General features: G+C 38.7%; 1 protein-coding gene across 1 annotated transcript in view; it reads left to right on the plus strand.

Annotated features, from left to right (window-relative positions):
- The window catches only part of LOC113152520 (contactin-associated protein-like 4), a 71,960-nt gene that overhangs the window by 17,113 nt on the left and 31,570 nt on the right, over positions 1-23,277 (plus strand). Inside the window, exons 3-10 of the mRNA XM_026345807.1 lie at positions 6,268-6,461; positions 9,809-9,956; positions 10,656-10,859; positions 18,460-18,635; positions 18,989-19,135; positions 20,972-21,239; positions 21,320-21,469; positions 22,954-23,125. Of these exons, the coding sequence (XP_026201592.1) occupies positions 6,268-6,461; positions 9,809-9,956; positions 10,656-10,859; positions 18,460-18,635; positions 18,989-19,135; positions 20,972-21,239; positions 21,320-21,469; positions 22,954-23,125 (1,459 nt within the window). The remainder of the gene's footprint in view (positions 1-6,267; positions 6,462-9,808; positions 9,957-10,655; positions 10,860-18,459; positions 18,636-18,988; positions 19,136-20,971; positions 21,240-21,319; positions 21,470-22,953; positions 23,126-23,277) is intronic.

The raw sequence follows: 23,277 nt of genomic DNA on the forward strand, positions 1-23,277 counted from the left end.
ATCTCTAGGGACCAGTCCTAATTTTGCTGTGCTGCACTTGGCTAAGACCCTTAAAACTAGTTATACTGATATATGCAACTTTTTTTAGGTCCTCTATATTGGACATTACCTTACACACATGCTCCAGTGACCCGCCTTTCTCAAAAAAAAAAAAAAACTGTTCTTTTTAGGACTTGTTTCCTATTTAGATTTATTTTCCCCAGCTAAGCAGATGCTAACGTGGTTATTTATTTGTTCTGGTATATGGCTGCATATTTCTTCATTTCCCAGGTTGTCAGGAAAACACCTTAAGCTCCACATAAAACCAACTGCAAGTGTGACTCTCCAACTCAAATCAGCTTAAAGTCCTTTGAAATTCATACAAGCCCACACAAGCACATCCATAAATGTTGACGGCGGTATACTGTTTCTCTGCTTAGCTGTCTGTATTGACTACTGTCTTAAATGGCTTCATTGTTCTCACCTGTCCTGTTTTTCTCCTCCTGTCCCCTGTTTTGTCTTTCTCTTCCCTTCCCATTGTGTTGGATGTATTATATTTTTCACTGCTTACTAAGCATTATGTTTACAGTATTTGGTGCATACATCTACTCCTATTAGTTCAAGCTCTGGCTGATAGCTCGAGGGGTCTTTGGTTTAGCCTGTTGTACATTATTTACAGAACAGGCTGTAAATGTCTATGCATCACTAAGTTTGTGTGTAAAGTCCTGCTTAAGTCTTGACCTTCACAGTAGCTAGTGTCAAACTAGCAATTTACCAAATGACACCATTGAAACATAGGAAATCTTAGGTAAACGATGTGTAGTAGTGCAACTTGTATTAATATAAGGATGTCTAAACCCCCACTTAGTAAACATTTTTCATCTAAGTTTGAAGTTACAGAAGTATAACTGGCTCCAGCTGAGTGGTCTTGTTTGGGCTTTGTGATTAACAGCATCATAGCATTATAGAAAACAGATGCTTTCACAGCCGTGCATTGTTGCAGAAATAGTTAAATGCATTCAGAAAAAACAATGTTGAACCCCCACTGGAGAACCGCCATTAAAGCCAACATAGAATATATCAGATATTTCTTTAGTTTATAACATAGAAAAACTGCAGATAACTAATTTAACGTCTTGACCCCAAGTTCTTTTTTTCATCATATACTATGTTAGACCACCCAGAGATGTCAGGATTCCACCTTTGAGGGGTGTCACATGTTTACATACGCTACATACATTTGTAGTTTAAAAAGCATAACATAGAAGATTCCTATTGTGTCCATGTGTTTTGTTCTGACTTGAACAGAAAATTGTGATATGTTGATCCATACAAGGTTTCCACAAAGAAACTGCTCCACATTTTAATCTAATCCCAGTTTCCCAGTTGGTTCCACTAATGCAAGTTCATGACTTAAACAATGTTCTGGACTTAGAGGATGCTCTTATTTGGTGTAAATCAGGGACACTTGTAAAACACTTGTGGTTTCTGATGGGCACACACTTGCTGCTTTGGGAACTGAACTTGTTATCTCTGAGTTTCTGTTCCATCTCCCACCCCTGCCGCCAAAAAAAAGTCATAATCCAGCCCTGACACCACACGTCCTTGGCCTGCATCCTAGCACTGAGCCAAGAGGAAGCATCCAAAATAGAATTCTCTTTGATGCTTTCATGCTAGCCCAAATAAATCCATGTATGATGAGCAGCAATGACTCATATTTACTTATTTGTAGGACTGCACTAATTTTACGAGAAGCTTGTTGGAAAACTTTAGTAAATAAGAACATGGACACTTTGTGTACCTTACACAACTGACCTTTAGGTAGAATAACTGGCCTCTGGATGAATACAAGTTAATAATAAAAACAAAATCGGCAGGCAATGCTGTGATTTAGCATGGTTTATTTTAAAACAGCCATGTACTAATCAAACTTGTATTGATTTTAGCTGCCCAGTCTGCTATCCTTGGAAAACATAAAGATCACACTCCAAAGCTTGTTGTCAGAGAGTCACTTTACTATCAATTCATGACATGTTTTATTTAGCTGGTTATACAGATGTATATCCTAATATCTGAGTGCCTTATTTTTAAAGTGCTAAATACAGGAAATAAACCTTCCTTGCCTTGGTTTGTAGCAATGTTACTAAAAGCTGGCATCTATTATCTGGTGAAATGCATAGTAAATTGTTTTCTCACTTTTTTATCATCTGGTTCTTGATTTATTTAAAATACAGAATTTACAGAGGTTTATTAAAGCAGCAGCACAGACTATCATCAACATCTTTTTGTAAATGAAATGTTATTAATATAAATGTAATCGTTAGTTTTGGTTTTGGCATTTGGACTGGTATTGAAGCATTACAAAATATATTTTGTAGTTCCAATTTTAAAAGAAGAAGTCCATAAATAGTAAGTACTAAGCTGACATGACATGACATATAAAGTGAAGGAGGCTGTGTGTAGTGACAAATCCAGAGAATTATCAGCTCCCCCCAACACGACAGAGCTTTTCAATGTCTCTCAGGGGTTAGTGCAGACTGTCACTGTACAGAGAGTACAAGTGAAATGCTTTTACTTTAGGTCTGGGCAATTTAACTACCACTAAACCTGTGTTTAACAGTACTCCTAACAAGCCACCACATCACTGAATGACCTGATTTACAACAAGAAAAGCAGCAGACCTTACCTGAAGTGAGATCGACACTCAAACCTTGCAGCCTGGTTGGTCCAGACACTCACTGATGATTACTCACCTATTATCACCAGAGGCTTATCATTCATTGTCTGTCACACTCTCAAAGATAGTTCCTCCGCAGCACCTCACTCTCATGTGTTCCTAACTCTACTCCTTCTGTCTACTAGCTGAGACCTGCTGTCTGACAGGCAACTAGTCAAAACACAAACGACAATGTCTAACAACAACAACAACAACACCAGTTTAGATTATTTAGGTTTATATGAAATTGAAGCATGTGTTGCCTGGTACAGTACAGTGGTCCTCTAATATTGTTGATCCCCAAAGTCATGGTCTCCTGACTAGTTAATCATGCTAATTTGAATGTCCAGCAGAATGGAGGTGCAACGCTCCTGACCACGTTTTAACATCAGTCTACCTCCCTGAGGGGGTATGAAACGCTTTGGTGTTATTAGACAGTTAAGGAGCAAAAACGAGGACATTTACTGGATCGGAACTGACAAACATGCGTGGCAGAGCTATTGTTTTGGTGATCAAACACATCATGTGTGACTAACATGGTGGATTCAGTGTGTCATTTTTTCCCCACAGACCTTCACACTCTTCTTTCACCACTTTCTAATTTGTTCTCCAGTTCTTGATAATGAGAGGGATCTGCCTTTCTCCTTGTTTCTCCTCTTCTCTCTCTCTCTCTCTTCCTAATTCCTCTTCTAGGAGTCAACTCTAGGAGATGTCGGCTCCTAGATCTGCTTCTCTCTTTCTCTCTGTCACTCTTTTGGGCTGCTTCTTTCCTTTGTCCATGTTATTCACATCTCTCCTTTCCAACCCGGCTGTAATGAATAAAGGTCAGTGTGTCTGCTCTCTCCTGTTGTGCTGTCAGGGTCCATGTCGGTTACTGAAGTACTTATTAGTTCTGGCCTTTGGCTGCTGCCTTAATGAGCAGGAAGCACCAGCAACATGAAAAAATCCAGACATAAGATAACCTCAGAATCTTCTAATCCAGGTCAATAAACAGTTGTTTGAGCATAATGGAAATTACACAAATAAGACATATTAACGTACTACAACAAGTTAAAATATGTGTAAAGCTGTTGCTAAACTGACTAATGTTGCTGTTGTTGGTACTACACCTGTCGAACAGCCCATAATGTGGAGCAATCCTGATGGGGTTCATGTTGGGTTGAGTTACTACAATAATCAGTTGTTATTTCAGTAGAAAGTGGCTTTATAATAGATGTAATGAGAGAATGTGCCCACTTTGTCAATCAATACCAAGTGTTGTGGTATTGATTTGTAGTGGCCTTATGTCAGCATGATATCACCGTGGCAGCACAATCTCAAGTGCTTTTTAGGCTGACTGTTTTATCACACGAGTGTGTGTCTGTGTGAGAGCGCGCTCTGCGGGGGAGAATTCCCTCCATCTGCTGTTCAGGCAGCATGGATTTGCTTTTGCCTGACTCAGCACTTTTTCTTAAACACACACATATACATGCATGCACACACAGACACACAAACACACACACACACACACACACACACACCCTTCTCAATATTCAAAGTGTCGTTATCTTGTTGCAGCCTTTTCCATCACCTCCAGTGTTTCTTCATAATCAGGTTCTGCCATAGCTCTCCCTGCTCTGTCTGACACACACATGCACACACACACATATATATATATACACAGTCCTTTGAGTAGAGAATGCCACCAGCATATGAACGAGATATGAAATTGCTGCTGGATGAGTTTTCCCAATGTCTCTTGTGCTGTTTTGTGACACAGCTCTCTGTCTCTCAGTCTTGCCTTTGCTCGGTTGTCTCTCTTCAGGTTGTTTTTTCCTTGCGTTTGCTTTCTGGTCACCTTACCACAGACCCTCTGCAACAGGTTCAATATTCCCCAGTTAAAACCTATCTCATGAATGCATTCCTTAATATGACACAGGATAGAGTTCAGGCTGCGTTAGACTGTTGGGCTTCCTGGCTTATTTCCTATTTAGAAGTGGACTTCTCACTGAGGTTAATTTAAATCCAGATACATTTGCAACTTGCAAGACTTTTTGCTGAGCCATCGCTTTTAAATGCCAGAACTATTTATTTCGGGATGCCTGGACCAAAATATTAAATTAGAAACTTGAATTTACTGGACACAAGCAAGTGAATATACAACTGGAACTTATCTGTGTTTACTTTGAATGTTTAAATGTGAGTCAGATAGTACAATGTAGAATGGACTGCAGGTGCAGTTTTACATTTGAAAGTGGAAAAACATTATAGTTATGGCTTTGTAGGTATTTTTACCAGAGTAAAAAGAAACTAAGAGTCATTTTGTTGTCTAGAGATTTATAGCCACAGACATAACCCTACACTTAGTCCGTGATATAAAATGCCAAATACACTTTTTGTAAAGCTAATAATTAACACTGGTAAGAAATTCTCTGGTTGCAACTGCTTCAATTTGCTGTGTGATCAAAAGTATAAGTACACTATGAAATTAAATGACTCAGTATTAATTATAAAATAATTTATTAAATATGATATATTATGACTGATCGTTGCCTGTGGTACCAAATTTGCAAATCCCATTTTCACTTTTAAACTTAAATGTGCTGTTATAACACTTCTGACATAAAAAGTAAGACTTTAATAGATTCCAGTGAGGATTTTCATGTTCAGCTTTTCTATGGGAGTTTATCTTTTCTGTGGCAGTGCTGATGGGACCAACTTTTTAAGACTACAGTACAATATGAACACAGTTTGAGTCAATTACATAGATCCCTGGATGTCTTCTCCAGCTGCTGCAACAGCTGTTGCCAGAACAGAAAAGTAACATTACCCCAAAGAACACTGAATGGACAAACGCTTCAGCTCAGTCAGTGCAGAAATGCTGAATGAGCAGGCTATCATGACTTCTTGGCATACTCCACTTGTCCACTCATATTGTTGTCACCTTTTTAGTCTCATGAAGGACAGAGCATAAATTACTGTGTCGTAGTGATCAAATAGCTGTCAATACCACCCTGGTGCTGCACAGTCTAATCCATTTTCTCCAAGTGTAAGTACCTCCCACTTAATGTCTTTGATTATGTGGATTTATTATTTATCATCATGAAACCAGTGGACGTATATGACACATTGCAGGGTTTTAAATCTGTGAGCGTGTAAGTGGACTTAAATCAAAGCCAGAATGGAAATAACTTATATTTATGCTGTATTTTGCAACATTTTACTACTTAAAGCAGGGTTTCCTCTAATTTTGCTGACTACTAACTGTATTAAATACATTAGCGGGAGGGTTAAAGCACTGATAATGTGTAAACACAACTTAAACATATAAACAAGTAGTTTGCCTTCATTCGTCCAGAGTGAGATTTATTATTAGCCAGCTTTAACATCATAACACAAAGTTTAATTTCAAGTAGATTATAATGTAATGACATTTCACTTGTACAATTTGTATCTCGAGCTTTACTCGCTCGTCTGTTGCCTCTCCCAGCCTCTTCTCCAGCTCACACAATTGCACATTATTTAACGAAGTAAAATCTCACGAAGTGAATATCATCTTTAAAATGCTTTCTTTGCCTCTTGTCTCTCTACAGGAGCCGGAGGTTGGTCTCCTCTTGTCTCAGACAGATACCAGTGGTTAGAGGTCGACCTGGGGAGGCGGACGCAAATCACAGCTGTTGCCACTCAGGGCCGATATGGGAGCTCTGACTGGCTGACGGCCTACCTGTTGATGTTCAGCGACACGGGACACAACTGGAGACAACACAGACAGGAAGACAGCTTAGGGGTAACTCTCCTTCAGTAATCACTAACAACCAATACAAATGACTGGAAGGTTATTATGTGAAAGTTATATACAAGTAAGTAATTATATACACATGATAGGTTACTGTAACAGGTAACCCTTTCTCTGATATTTCACACAGTTCCCAGATGGTGTCAAAGTCGACTATCACAAACATTGTTGCTTGCAAATTGCAGAAATGTCCTGACTATGTCACCATAATCAGACTACGTTAAGTTACATTACAGGTTAAAAAGTGCAGGTTGCCTGTTGCATAATTTAGTTAAACTGGCTCTAGTAAGTGTCAAAGACATCATCAAATAGGGCAGATAACAGTGATGTTTGCTGCATAAAGTAAAGAATAACTTTAACTTTATGTTTTGTCCATTACCATGCTGCATAGTGTAGTTGTGCTACCACTCAGCTGTTGGGGTGTCCCAAAGGAAAGTCCTCCAAATCATCATGATGACTATAATGTAACTTATTAAGGCATTATTAAGGCATAGTGTATATTTTAGAAGTTACTCTATGAATTCAGCTTGAGGTGATGCAGCTCAAAATCTTGAAGTTAAAATACATTTTGCCCCACTGTCATAGACATAATTTACATTACCTGTGGGGACTGGTACTGCCTGCAGCGGCAACCCTCTCACTAGGAGGCTCTCACTCTTTATTAATAATGGATGGAACAATGAAAGGAACCTGGGAAGGGCTCTGTCGACTGCATGGAGCTGCTGTCAAGCAGTTTAACCTCCGCTGACAGGAGGCTGGTGCTGTTGTTAGAAAGACTGCCTGACGTACAAAAAGTCACCGCTTTGATTCCTGCACCAGCGAAGGTGTCCATCAACACTGAACTGAGTGTCAGCTCAATGCCTAAAATGTAAATGTGCAGGAGATTCCAGTGAGAAAACTGGTTGAGACATGTGGTGGCTTAAATATTCTGTAGTGAAGCTGATGTACAAAGTCTTACCTGTGTGCTGGAGAAACACTTCTAGCTGAGTCTCTATTCTCAGCTTACTTCAGTACTGCAGTAGCTTCATGTCTGTATATGTTCCCCAGTGTTACTTCTTTGCTCTCAAAATCATTATTTTTCAGCATTTTATATCATTTTTTAAAGTAGCACTCTTTGCCTGTGTCAGTCAGAAGTGAAACGGCTAGTCTGCTGAATGACTGATAACCACAAAGCAATCTACTGTATGTCAGAATGACAGGAAGTCATCCAGGCCTCAGTTGATTGAACAACATTAGTTATGATTCAGAGGCAGTCAAGCATCTCCCTCTTTTATAGATGGCAGTACACCCTTCTTGTTATAGTAGCAGCCCGGAGAACAGCTTTTGATTCAGATCTGACAGGATCCGATTTTCCCACAGTGAAGGATATAAACTCTCTGAAGCCTGGGAATCAACACTAAGAGGAGAGAGAACTGGGTACAACTTCTTGCAGCTTAAAAACTTGTTGATTTGACACTCAGCATGAAAGGTTATAAACCCCGATCAGCTTGCAGAGTACTTTTAAAGCCCCATATATTAGTCAGGCCAGCTTAGTTTGTCTGTTAAGGTGGAGGAGATCTGACTGCAAAAACAGCTGAATCAGGCATAGTTTCTCACTAACTTCTTAGCTTAGAGGTGCTGTCTTTTTCCCTCCGCACCACCAAAGTGTAAAGTGATTAAATACATTTACCACTGTGTATAAGTACAGTTTTAGGTACTTAGGTGTTTTACTTGAGTCACTGCATTCAATACTGCCTTGTTCTTGTACTCCACTATATTTCAAACATAACTGGTTCCTTTTAATTTTACATAGAAACATGGATTAGCTTATGAAATATAATGCATTTTTAATTTTGAGATGCTTGTGCTTGACTATAAAAAGTCAGAATGCAATGCAATTTTTTTTGCACTTCAATAATCATTTTGTGACTGTTCAGATTTATTGAGTGATCATTGGTGGTGTGATGCCAAGTTTAAGAAACCCTGGGCGAGACGTAACTGTATATAAATCTAGCCCCACATCAACCCACTACAGCAGGCACTCAAGCAACTTATACAGTTGATGTATGATGATGAGGGAATAAAGAATCACAGCATTTTGTGAGATAGATGTTTTGGTGGCAGTCAGTGAGAAACATGTTTTGTTCACTGTGTATTAAAACAGCAAACTGTCATTTCCACGTTCTTTAGTTGCATAATGATCCTTTTAATTACTTAGAAACAATGACATGAAAAATACTCTTTTAGTGTGATCATGCACCAGACTGCACATATCTGGAGGGCAGGCTTGAAGGTTCGTCCTTAACCTCTGAAATTGTTAAAAGTAATTTTAGGTTCAGTTAAGATCAGCTGTTGCTCTCTTTCTCCTGCATTCTCATGCCATCCCTGTCTTTACTACTTTTCCCTCTCTCCTTGACTGAAGGCTTGTCAGGGGCTACTCATATGTCACAAGATGCTCGCGCAAGTAAATGAGATGCCCCTTCTTTTCAGCCTCCTCAGCAGGAAACTGAGCCATTTGTTGAGCTCAACGCTTCGCTGACCAGCAGGCTCAGCCCTTCAAAGCACTGTAGACGGCAGTGAGATCACAATTATGCAGTGCCAGGGAAACCAATTTCACTCACATAGTCACATCAGTACAAAGTAAGCGGAGACACAGACTCATGCACAAACAACGACGCGTATGCATGAGTAGGGAGTGCAGCACAAGCAAAGTACATGCACTTAAACCCATGCACACAAAATCTCAAATGCAGCTAGTTTTTTTTCTCTTTACAGATGTTAATGCCAGTGCTATTTGTCTGTCAACCAAACGCTCCCACTGGATCCTGACAAGCAGCTGATTGAGAAAATGGAAACCATTAGTCCTTTAAGAGAGGCTTGATACAGCCAGAAAATAGGTCCCAGAGTTATTGATCACTGGACAGAGAAAAGAGGAGAGAGAGGGGGAAGCATTATAAGACGCTGGGATCAATGGCTTCTGTGAGCTCGAAGTCTGAAAATGATAAAAACCATCGCGATCAGGGAGGTTAGGGGGAGTTTTTCTGCACATTCAGACTGTAAACTTCCACAAAAACTAGTGCATATCTTACTTTTAAATGGTATTTTTTCACAAGGTTTTATCGACACGTTCTACTTTATAGCAGAAGATAGCAGGTTTTAGCCTCCAGAATTGGTGCAAAACTTTAAAATAGAATGAACGCTCTCAGTAAAAAGCTTTACATATATACAAATGTACAAAAATGGTCTTAAATCATGTGTCAGCTAATTAATCCAAATGCTTTCCTGAGCAACCATTAAAAAATGGATGTTTAATGGAAAATGTACTGCAGCGATATACTAAGTAGTTTCTGTTGTTTTAGGCTTTTCCAGGTAACAGCAATGCAGACACTGTGGTCCAGTACAAACTTGAACGGCCAGTGATAGCTCGCTACCTCCGACTCATCCCACTGGACTGGAACCCCACTGGGAGGATTGGGCTCAGACTGGAAATATATGGATGTCGATACAGTGAGTCTCTCTCTTTCTCCCCACTGTAAGATATTTAAAAAGAGGTATACAGACATAAACATATGATTCATTTTCATTTTCTTGTCAGATACCACAAATATTAATTTCTATTGAAAGTTGAAGTATTTAGTGACAAGCTTTAGATTGAAGATGCTGCAGGCTCAAGTTCTTCTAAATAAGCCATCAAACCTGTTGACATCCTATGTCCTTTGTCACAGTGTATATTGGCTGTTGTTTTCAGTAACTGGTTTTTGCTCTGAGAGTTACAGCTTGTGTCGAATAAAAAGGAATAAAACATCCTCTTTGTGGACACTGACTTTTGAAAAATACAAAATTTATCATTCAGATTCCCATGAAGTCTGCTCCTACAGTAAAATGCATTTACTCTTGCTAGTTGCTCTGCGGTTGCTGCAGCACAGTCATTAGCAGAAACTAGACCATCTGCTTTATTGTGGTGTGTGAAGTGTACAAAGGTTTTTCAGATCATTAGAAATTGCTTGTTCAAAGAGAAATAAGCAGAGCAAAACAATATCATTCAAACAATAATATATAAAATATGTGCTGTTGTTTGTGAAGGCGACCACATTTTGTCAGTATGGTGTTCAGTAAGAATGAAAACAATTCAAATGTGCATAACAAATGCGTTAACAGTGTAAAGCTATAATGAAGCTTGTCTCGCCCCTCCGTGTTGTTCTACAGCTTCTGATGTGGCAAACTTTGATGGCAGCAGCAGTCTGATCTACAAACTGAGTGTGAGGCCGGTTCCGACAGCAGTGGAGATCATCTCTCTAAAGTTTAAAACCTTGAAGAATTCTGGGACTTTGCTCCATGCAGAGAGACAGAGAGATCACAGCCTCACTCTGGTGTTGGAGAAGGGACGGCTGCTGCTCTACCACCAGCAAGGTACAGCATTATTCTGCAACAGATGACTGAGAGAATTTATGTTTGTATTATAATGTAAACTAAGTCAAGAGTATTAACAGAAATAATGTGCCTAAATTAATAACACAATAAAGTGTGATCTTTCATGGCTTTAATGAGAACAATTATAAAAAAAACTCATAGGGTGAGTGGAAAGCCATTCTTCCAGCAGAACTGCTTTAGCTCTGTCATATTCTTTGGACGTCTTATGTCTGTGACTCTCTTCAAGTTGTTCCACAGCATGTCTATTGGGTTGATGTCTGGGTTCTGTTTTTGTTTTTCAAGTTATTGTCTTGTGGATTTCAGAGTGTCAGCTGACGTTCAGACATTCTCTCATTATTCTGAAGAATTTTTAGTACACTTGGGAATTCATCTTCCTCCCAATCACTGCAAGCTGGCCAGGCCCTGATGCAGCAAAGCAGGCCCAAAACATGATGTTGCCTCCACCATACTTTACGGTTGGGATGATGTTTTCATGATAATATGCAGTAACCTTTTTATGCCAGATGTAGTGCTGTGTGTACTTTCCAAATAGCTCAATATAGTTTGATCCTGCCACAAAACATTCTGCCAGTACTGCTGTGGAGTGTCAATTTCCTCTTTGGCAAACTTCAGGCATGCAGCAAGAATTGCCACATTTAATGATGTGTTTGATGCTACTGTCCTCAAATTTAATTAACTGCATTTCTTCCTTTACTAAGTGCAAGCATTACTGGAGCAAGAATTTTTGATTGTAGATTCTTCCTTTTCAGGCGTGACTCACATAAGTGTCTTCCTCTTGTGCGGAGCAAACTCAAAAAGTTTGAGTGGTTTTTGTTAGTTGAAGCTTTTTTGAGGTCATTATTCCAAGGGTTCACTGTGAGCTTTTTATGATTAAGACATAAAAGGTCAGAATTTTTTTGTGTTAGTATTTTAGGCACATTCTATTTGTAGAAGATTTTTCTTGCCACTGTAAATAAAACATATAGTATGCAGAACAGCACAGTGTCACTGTATCTGTAGCAGTTACATTACAGTTAAAATTTGTGTTATGCTAAGGGTAAATTCTTCCATCCTAATATATATTAAGGTGTTTTGTAGCAATTATACCTTTTAAATGTGCTTTGTGGTGATACTATGGGCTGATTCCTTTAATCTCACTAGTTTGTCCTCATTCAATTGTTTAAGCTTAAAATCTTGCTGGTATTTATTCTTGACATACTTTATAATCAAGAATTAGTTTATGTCTTAATACATACAAGTTTTTGGAAGGACAGAAACCAGCAGTAATCAACTTCTTGTGTACTGAAAAATACTGTTGGGCAGGAACTTTGGACATTTGGCTTTAATTATTCAAAGTGTTTTGGAAGTTCTTCCTAATGTCTTTGCAGGCATACTCTACAGCTCTATCTGTTCATACTTTGTTCTTTCATTGTTCATTGCTCTGGGTAAATGTCAGCTAACACCTAAACTGCACAGTGTAATTACACACTCACTCAGGCTTCAGAGCCCCCGCCATCCCATCTCTATATAGAGAATTTAATATCCAGCACATTTTTTATCCACACAATGAAATGTAGGGAGCTTCAAGTCAGTTTCTGTCCATCTGTTGTTTGTATGTGTGTGTGTGTGTTTGTCAGATGTGATTTCTGAGATACTGTCGATCCAATTTTCAGGAAATGCAAGGAAATTATGTTTCTTTCTACTAATGCTAATGAGCTCACTACAAGGTTTATTCGTTTATCCATATGTCTCCAGCAATTTTCCAGAAAAAAATTAATCATATTTGAAAAATTCGGGGAAGTGGTGCATTGCACCAATGCCGGCAACTACAGATCAGTATTAAGGAACATTTGTGATTGACTGTAAAAGGAGGACATCAGCATTTGTTAAAGAGCAAACTATTATGCTGTCTTTCTTTATATTTTTCTTTACCGTTTCACTTTCATTTTCTTGTGTTATTCTTACCACTGAACTTCCTCTCTCATATGCCTTTTCTATTAATCTGTGATGGATGTTAACAGCATGTGTTAGGAATGAATTCTGTGGAGCACAGTGGGCTAGGAGACTATAACATGATCCATGGCCTTTGCCTGCTTAGAATGGAGTACTGTGAAGGCTGTATGGGAGCAAGTTTGTGTGTGTTGTATGTAAACAAGGTTAAACCTGAGGTGCTGTCACACTGCCAGGCCATCATATTATCACCATATGGCAAACCTCATCAACCAGGCCATCTGGCTGCAGGAGTACTACTGCTTTGCTCGCTAAGTATTCCTTCCCTCCATGCATTATGGGTGGAAGTTTCGCTGTAAAACTGAAACGACTTAATATCATAATATCCTGGGAATTTAAATCCAGATTTCCAGAGAAAAAAGTTTCAGCAAAAAAAACTTCAGTGCAACAAAAGTGAGTTTACCTATGATCAATTCAAGTAACCAGGTTACAGTTGGCTTTCTTGAGTACGTTGATTTCCTAATGTCATGTAAACAGCAAGCCTAGGTTTCTAATCACCATTTTTACAAGACCTCGTGTGCAGGACAAAGGCTGCAGAGTCTCTCAGAAACTTTACTGCTTTAAGCAGAGAGGAGCAGCTGGATGAAAGTGGAAATCAAAACACAGGACGAAGCTGCCTCATTTTTAAATTACGTTCACTCAAAATCTGACCAAAACCGAAACCAACCCAAAGTGTCCATAGACATCTACTTTCCTCTTTTTTGGGGACTGACTGGTAACCTAGTAAATTATAGCTCTTTATTACTGAATAATTACTTAGTAATTTTTTCCCAATATAAATTAAATGTCTGCTTTTAACTGTTTGAAATTTTAATTATCAGCTAATTTGCCTAAAATGTAAGTAAAATTACAAATATTTAGTATGAAAAAAGTAAAAGTTTGACATTTTTATGTAATTACCTAGAAATGTGTAGTATTTTAACAATATTTCATATAATGTATTTTGCTAAATTCTAAAAAAAAATTTAAAACAATTGCATTTACCAGTAAATACCCGACATTTAGCAACCGAGTGACAGTTTTACCTGAAATAATTAGTAAGTAAAGTGGGCTTATAGAATAAGAAAGTAAAATCTTTCGGTATACTAGTATATGGAAGGTTATTTATATTCTAGTCCTGCAGAGATTTCTGTTGCCCAATGATTACAAAAGTATGTAATACTGTGAAATTAAAAAACCGTAGGCCCATGAGATGATGCACACCATTTTATTAGTATATACATACATCACAATATCCATCACAATTTACACATTTACACACACCGTACTAATTACACACTAATCATGGTAGTTACCTTACAATTATACAGCAATTTACACTAAACACATGCAGTACACAAATTTTAATATAGCTGTAAGCACATTAGTTATTTCATTTAAATTGTGAAATAATTACTAAGTAATTGTTTAATAATAAGAGAGTTGTAATTTACTAGGTTGTGACTGACTACATTTGTTATTTATCTGTAGTAAGAGAATTACAGGGTCAGGGTTGATTATTTAGCTACAACCATGACATTTTTGCATTATAGTGAGGAAGTGTCATAGTGGAGAAGGTGTCTTTCATTTAGTGCAAAAATCAGACCTTTCTGCATTAAACCGTACTTTATACTTCTCTATTTCTGTCCATCCTTCACACTTGTCTTGTAAGAATATCTCTCAAGTTGGGGAGAAGTGGAAGAGTATTAATTCCCTGGTGGTATTGTCTAGTGTCTGTCAGCCGTAGAGCAGTGTCATCTGCAAAAGCCATCAGTCTGGCATCAACTCCCTGAGTGATGCCTGTCACAAATCCCTGCTAGACCTCAGCTGATAGGCAACAAAGTCCTCAAAGAAGTCTGGGTAGCTGAGAATGAAAATAAACACCCTTCATTGCTGTAACAGAGCAGAGATTAGATTGAGCTATGATCGTCCGGCAATATAGCCAACAGTGAAAAAAATAACATCCCCTGCCTCAATCACAGCGCTGTCACTGCATGCTTCTTTCTCTGGCTCTCTTTGTTTCCCTGCCTGGCTGCTCCCCTACCCTTACTTTTTCTGCCTTTTCTATTTTCCTTTCTCTCTCCATTGTTATTTATCACAGCCTCTCTCATATGTCGCCCCAATTCTGCCCTTGCTATATTTTTTTCACAGGCAATTATTTACCTTTTTTCAATTGCACGCTCTTTGTCTTTCTCTCCTCTCCATGCCTTTCTCCTTCTCTTTCACACAGTCCTCCCTCCTCCCTTTTACTCTCTGAGGAGTTTGCAGTCTGCAGACAATGTAATTTAGATCAATAGCTTGAAGCATCCACCCTGAGCCACAGCGTGCTCCTCCACAGTCAGCTGCTGGCAAGAGAAGAGAAGAGAAGAGAAGAGAAGAGAAGAGAAGAGAAGAGAAGAGAAGAGAAGAGAAGAGAAGAGAAGAGAAGAGAAGAGAAGAGAAGAGAAGAGAAGAGAAGAGAAGAGAAGAGAAGAGAAGAGAAGAGTCAAACTAGGCGAGCAGTGATAAAACCTGAAGATTTAGATGTGTTATCTCCAGAGCAGAGTGCGAGAGATTCTCTGAGGGTCTTCATACTTATCTCTCCCATTTGGCAACCCAATCCTGTCAGTCCCGGGCCTCTCTTTAACAGTGATGCATGCCGCATCATTGGTAAAACAAGCTGGAGACACAGAGGACTTCAAAATGGCTACTGGTTGCTGACACTGAGTATCAGTGATATGCATAGTTCATAAACACACAAACATTAAGAGCTCAGCCAGAGCACATGTCATTTTGTTAGTCAATAACACTCATTAGCATAAATTAAAGATTAGATGGAAATAGAAAGATAGACAGACCAATATACAGTACGCAAGCAGACAGACAGGCAAACAAACAAATACAGACAGTCCAACCCTCTCTGCCTGTATCAGTTGGAATAAATTGACTGGCTCATTAAGATTTATGCCTTCTATCCAAAACCACCTCATTTCCTCTCTGATTTACATTTATCATAATGTCAGTTTTCTATAATGTAGCCCACAGCTTCATAATTCAGTTTAATTCTGAACTGTCACCGCGTAGCTGTAATACACAGCAGTAAATGCACTGAGAGCTTCTGTGTCCTGCTCCAGTGCATTCAGGACGAATGGTGCTAAGTATTGCTGCTAAATTAGGATGGTATCAGTGAGCATGCAAGACAAGCTGCATGCTAAGTTAAAGCCCGTCTTTTCTCCATTTTCTTAATAATACAGACACACTGTTGCTGCTTTCTGTGTTTGTTTGGTACTAAAACACAGAATAATCCAGATTTTACAGTAACAAAACACCAGCATAGTCACAAAGATTTTCCTAATCACACAAAGCAACAAAAGCTACGACTAAGGCCAACACCAGGCATCTGCAGAGTGGCGTTGAAAAAGGTTGAATCTGGACAAAGTGTGCCAGTTGGCAAAGGAAATGGATGAACTGTGGTGATTACTGTCCCATTTGCTTTCTCTATTCCACTTAGACTAAAGTGATTTCACTGAACCCTAGGAGTCTCAGTTGCCCCCCCCTATATAATTTGAATGTATGCTTCAGTGGTGACACATCGAATTATAAAAAGTTTGACCAAGAATCAAAAAAATAACCAGGAAATTAATTGAATATTGTTAAACATTTTATCCATTTCTCACAAACAACAACTAGAGAAAGTGAAAATGTTTAATCTTTACTGCCTTCATTTGTACAGGCCAAAGTCAAAGGTGAAAAACTAAGCAAAAAGTATTTCTATTGAGGTGAAAATAAAATACTATTAGGTTATATCAGTGCTATAATTTCATAGTTATCTACAAATGAAAATGTAATTCAAATAGTGCAAGTGAGTATACACAGTCAGCATGTGGTCCTCCTCAGTACTGGTGCTTTGCTGTGCTGCACCTACAACACACACAAGGCTTAACAGTGACTTTCCTACCCTGAATGTCTCTTTACCATTAACTTTTTTCAGTTTGTTTTACAATAATGAATCCAGTTCTCTACCATGACTAAAGCTGACAATTGATTTATGGAAAGTACATTATTTTTACAGTCAAGGTGCATTTCAGATATTGGCACCATGTGATGATGAAATGCTGAAACAATTCTGTCCGTCTTCTGATAAGAGCTGTCATTGTCGAACTTCATAAACAGATTTAGAGCTTAAGCGAAGACCATGATGGGATAGCAGACAGAATATGATTAGGCGATATTGCCTCAAGGAGCAGTGTGGAATGGTAGACTCTTGGAAAGTGGAAACTAGTGTTCAGCTCCCCAGCTTAAGAGACAAACGTTCAGTATTGGCACATTCAGTCTGGATAAATCAATCAGTTATTGCAGTATAACGCAGCTGTGTTCTTTCCATGAGGGCAATCAAGAGAACGACAAGTTTGGGAGCTCTCAGAATGAGAGTCCCACCTCATGTTTCTCACAAGCATGCAGCCACTGAGAGGAGAAATGAGGGAAATTAAGAGCGACAGAGAGTTAGAAAGAGAGGGGCTGTTTCATGAATGAAAATGAACTGTTCCTATAACTGTTTGCCCTCAGATGTCTTGCATTGATCCTTCAGTTTCTATTTCCACTCATTCGAGCTGTAACTTACTATGTCATCTTATTAAATAGACTAAATGATTTAAGGAACATTTTCACATTTTTGGAGATACTATTACAACACCTTCTCATGTCTAACCTCGTAGCTTAGCTTGGTATATGAACTGGAAACTGCTAGTGTGACTTTGTCTAAAGTTTAAAAATCGACCTGTGATGCCTTCTCATTAACGTCCAGAAATATTAATACAATTTGTGTTTTTTTAATAAAAACTAAGCCATTGAAAAGAGGAACTGTACTCCTTCAAATCTTTTATATCATCCTGCTCGTGCTCAATTGCCAACACTGCTGTAATTTTGTCCAAATATTTATGTTCTTCTTGGCAATTGCAACAGCTATTTCCAAAACTGTCAGATGTCTGTCTGTAGGTGCATGTTCCTTCGTAATTAATGAGCGAGTGTATCACTCTCCTTCTGTAGTAACCCCTCCTGTCAGCAGAATCTCTTTTATCTCCCAACACGTTAGGCAATGCATAGATGGATTTACCAATTTGTACCTGCTGGTGTTGGGTCTGTCATTAATTACATCAGATCCTTTTGCAGCATCATCATTTATCGTGCTTGGTCCTGCTCCCTTACAGCATACAGATATGTGCTCTCTAATGAGAGAACGTGACCTCAGTGACCCGCTCCCTGTTTGAAACTAAGATGAAAATATTTCACTGAAGCTGCAATGTTTCTCTGATTCCTTTTGTTTTCATAAATTAAACATGAACCTTCCTTTAGGTTTTGCTGCCACGAGAAATAACGGGCATTTTAAGCAGATTTCTTCAAGCATGTTTGTCCTTGTTAAAAATGCATTATGGAGGTAGACACACAGGCTGTTGACCTTGAAGTGCGAAGTAAAAAAATCAAACGGGATGCACATAAGAGGATTTCTACATCAGCTGGAGGCATTCCTGTGCTATCAAATGCACTATAATGACAACAAATTTGATTTTGTTGTTTTTCACATTCTCAGCTCCTCCATTTCCTTCTCTTCCTCCCGTCCTGTTGCGTGTTGCAGGTGTGAGTTCATCCTCGGGTGGGCAGCTCCTTCTTTCCCTGGGTAGTCTGCTCGATGACCAGCACTGGCACCATGTAAAGTTGGAGCGGCTCCACACTCACCTCAACCTCACTGTGGACAAAAACACTCAGCAGGTTTACATACCAGCTGAGCTCAGCCAGTCAGATATTCACCAGGTGAGAGGAAAATTGTAGGACACACATTTTACAGTGGTGCTGCAGCTATAACTTCATTTTATAATGTCTAACCCCTGCCACTCATTACGTACTTTAATGAGGTACTTACTGATTAAATAAGCCATGCTCAAGACAGTCAGTCTGCTTTGTGAGTAATAAAAAGGTAGAGAGTGGGCAGTCTGTGTGCCGAAACCAACAAAGTAATGCACTAATAAGCATTTAAAGGTTATGTGTGGTGGGTGCATTTAGCTGTATTCCAGGTAAATATGCCTGAGCCTGTGCATGGAGAAAAGAAAACCTTTGAAGTCTATACCCCACATATTAAATATACCTTGTGTTGCTTTCCTGTGCAGCTAAGTCTGGGAGCTGTTCAGGGCCATGGGCTGCAGAAACCCATTCTGTCCAACAGGAACTTTCATGGCTGCCTGGAAAATCTGCTTTTTAATGACCTCAATCTGATCGACCTGGCTAAACAAAACAGCCCCCAGGTCACTGTGATGGTAAGTTATTGTGTTTCAGCAACTTTAAAAGATAATCTGGCATTCAAAGTTATTTTATTACATATGGCACAAAATTCCACTTCAAGTCATGCATGAACTGATTAGAACATAATTCTGGACAGACGGTTTTATTGATTATAAAGGCAAAACTGTAGTTTGAATTCTGATGTGGTTTATGATATGACATGAGACTAGACTAACAATGAAGCATTTTATTGATGTCTGTGGGGAAATTGTTGCTGGTTAGCTGCACATGTATGACGGCAGCTGAGCCACAGTCGTGCAGTATCGAGTATCACACTGATGGACTAGAAAACAAGTGATTTCTCAGAATAAACATTAATATTTTGTATTTTATTTATGTAAAAAAAATGTGTGCTTATAATTAATATTTATTTTTAGATTTTAGTGCATTGCAGTTTGATTTCTTATCATTTCACACTGTCACTCTAAACTAAGTATCAAAAAATAGTGTCTGTTGTTCATTGCCTGGTGTTATATCATAAGATAGAAGATAGATAGATATTTTACTAGTCCCTAAAGGGAAATTGTGGTGTTGCAATAGCCATCACATGGAGGAACATACATATATGTAGAAGAAAATAATAAGATAATAATAATAATAAACGTAAACGTAAAAATCATAATAGTTTTAAAAGTTTAAAGTTTAAAGTTTAAAAGTTTTTGCTGAAAGACAATGCTGTTAATCATTAATCAGTCATTATTATACACAATATATTATAACATTTTGAGGATTATAATTCCTTTACTTTCTAGCTTGAGGTATTGGGCTTCAAGGTTACTTCAGGCAGCCAAATGTAATACGCTTTCCTTTTTCTAAGAATTGGTTTGGTGCCCTCTGATGACCCTACAAGTCATGTAATTGTACTCTTTGATATCACTTGATCAAGCTAGTAATTAATTATGTTTGCCCTATAGATTCTCAGTCGTTAACATCCTTTATCAGCACAGTCATCATGATGAGAAACTTTAGAACAACTTTATCACTTTTGTTCACTTCAGACTTTTTGTGCTATCTCTCTCCTCTTTGTCCCTTCTCTGCATCGATGCCATTATTATGCTAATGGTCACTGCCATGATTATTATTGTCATCATTATTTTCATCATCTACATCATCACCCCCTTTTATTTTTACACTCGTCATCATCACCATCATCATCATTGTCATTAGCATCATCGTAATCTCCTTCATTATCATCACCAATGTCATCGCTTAGACATTTTGGAGTTACAAAGCCCAAAGCCAAAAACTTAGAGATGAAGACAAATTAATCGGGGAGGAAAAGATGTAGAGAAGGGAAATGAGCAGTGAGGAAAGAAGGAGACAAGGATGAGGAAAGACAGAAAACGGCACTTTGTGATGTATAATAATCAATACAGAAAAACTAAATTTAAGTTAGCATAACAATGGGAATCTAATATGTGCACAGGAGGACTCAATGAGATCATTTATTGTTTATACTATATGCTATTATACTTTACAAATGTCACTCTTTAGAAACAATTTTTACAGTTTTATATCAGTTTATTGTTGTATTTTCATCCAAATGCCATACTGCGATTAAGAAATTTGAGACAAATAGGAAAAGTGGGTGCAGAAGTTGTGTGACCCTGGTGCTTCAGGTTTATTAGCTTATTTTAACTGGTCAGCCAATATTGATATGGTAATACGATTGTCCTTTTTAAGAGAGCTGCTGATGAGACCTTTGTGACATCAAGTCAGACTGAGTCAGCCTCTGCAGTGAATGAATATTCATGTTGTGTTATCTCTTTTACAATAATTACTCTCCCGCTTTTCCTTCCTCTCTTTCTCAGGGCAATGTGACCTTTTCATGTGTTGAGCCAGTTTCAGTTGCTGTGACGTTCACTGACTCCCAAAGCTTCCTACAGTTGCCGGGTCTGACATCGTGGTCATCAGGGGTTGTTTCTGTAGCACTGCAGTTCAGGACATGGAACAAGGCAGGGCTGCTCTTGACCTTTGACCTCCCTCAGCAGGATAGCACAGTTTGGTTATATCTGAGTGAGACCAGACTGCGACTACAGATCAGTAAAATGGGAAGGACTGTGCTGGAGCTCAGTGCAGGTAGGTTTAACTATGAATTGACAAAACATGTTTTAATTATTCCACAGACATAAAACATCGCCAAATGTGTGTGTTGTTAGGTTCAGGGCTGAATGATGGTCAGTGGCATTCTGTCAAGCTGATCTCCAGACAAGATCGACTGAGCATCACAGTGGACAAAGATGAAGGAGCCACTGCTCACACCAGCATCCCACTTCCTCTAACCACAGATAGTCAACTCTTCTTTGGTGGTAAGAAGACGTGCATCATCTGGGCTTTGTCTACTGGTTTCTATTTGTTATTAAGTGGATTCACAGGAGCCAGGAGCTGCAGTCATGACAGTAGACAGCTACCTAAGGATGCGTTTCTTCAACTAAAAACCTTCTCTTGTCAAATATTATAAATGGTACCTCAAGTTTTTACTGTGAGTACAGAGAAAACTGCTGACATGGACAACATAAGGCAAGACTGGTTAAAATTCATGGCTGTACTCAGGTAATAATTATCATCTCCTTTGGAGGTTTAGTGCCACCCAGAGAGAGATGAAGTCATAAAGCTGCTTAGTCTCTCCCACTCTATTCCTCCTCCTCTCTGGCCTCTCTTCAAGTCAATTTCCCTCTTCTCCTCAGTTTTTTTTATGTTTCTCTACCTTCGAATAAACTTTCTTCTTTTCTTTTTCTTGCCTTTTTATCTGTTCTCTCTTTGCTCTTCCTTGTTCAATGCACTCCTCTCCCTGTACCCGCCTTCTCTTTTTATTTTTTAAGCTCTCGTTTCTTTTATTTTTAGAGCTTGTATGATATATTTTCTCTTTCCATCTCATACTCCTGCATACATCCATACACATGAATACAAGCTGTATGCTGCAGATATATACATTATACCATGACACACATTATCTACATTATCTTATAATGAGAGTGTGACCTTGAGCAGCCCTTTTCCTGTCAGAAATTACATGAAAATTCAACAGTAACACTTTAATCCAAGTATCTCATTAGCATTTATAAGCCATATTAAAGTTTAATAAAGGGTATATCTCATATAGCATATAGCATATATTTTTACCCAATATCTGTGTACAAGAGCAGTTGTTAGTTAGTGTATCTAGTTACCATGACTTGGCGTGTTAATAGCAAGTTTTGAAAACTTCCTCCTTGTGTCATTGTCACTGCTATAAGCCATTGAGCTCCTTAAATTCAAAGTGACAATAAACAGTGACTCATATTTTAGTCCTCCTCTGCTTGAAGGTGTCTGAAGGGATGACTACAATTAGGGCAATTCAGAGCCTGGAGCAGAGAGGCTGTATTTGGCCACACAATGCTACTATCCAGTATTAACATCTCACATGAATCATGCTAAGTAAGACATGGAGCTCAGTCACAGGCTTGGGGGTGATGGAGTGGTTTTATTGACAGCCAGCTACGGTCTGCATATGCTAAAGGATCAAATAAGACATATATGGAGACTCCAAAGTCAGTGTCAGTTATTATACCTTGGTTTTATGATGTAGATATGTTCAGGAAGGTGAACCTGATTTTCAATGTATTGTAACATACTGGTTTATACTCACATGACATAAAGCTAAACTCCTTAGTCAACAATGTATAGCATGCAAGTACTGCCTGATAACAATGTTTTCTATGCATGCACAAGTTTTGAAAATATGGTTAACAAAGTTTGGAGCTTCTAAGATGTAGCCCATCCTCTGAGTGTTGCCATGTGTTTCCCTCCTCAGGTTGTCCTGCTCAGGAGAGCAGTCGGCAGTGCAGAAACCCTTTTAAAGTGTTTCAGGGTTGTATGCGTCTCTTGACTTTGGATGACCAATGTGTTGATTTGATCAAGGTGCAGCAAAGATTGCTGGGAAACTACAGCCGCTTGCAGATTGATATTTGTGGCATCACTGACAGGTCAGTCTCCATATCTCACCTATATTTGCATGTGATGCACCCCTGAAGCTTTTCACTTAATTTCATCTTCGGGTTTGATTTAACTCATCACTTATTTACAGATTGTGCCTCAGACCTTACATGTTGGGATAAGATTAAAGCACAAGAGGCAG

The sequence above is a fragment of the Anabas testudineus genome, chromosome 4 (assembly GCF_900324465.2).
Source record: "Anabas testudineus chromosome 4, fAnaTes1.2, whole genome shotgun sequence".
Classification (NCBI taxonomy): domain Eukaryota; kingdom Metazoa; phylum Chordata; class Actinopteri; order Anabantiformes; family Anabantidae; genus Anabas; species Anabas testudineus.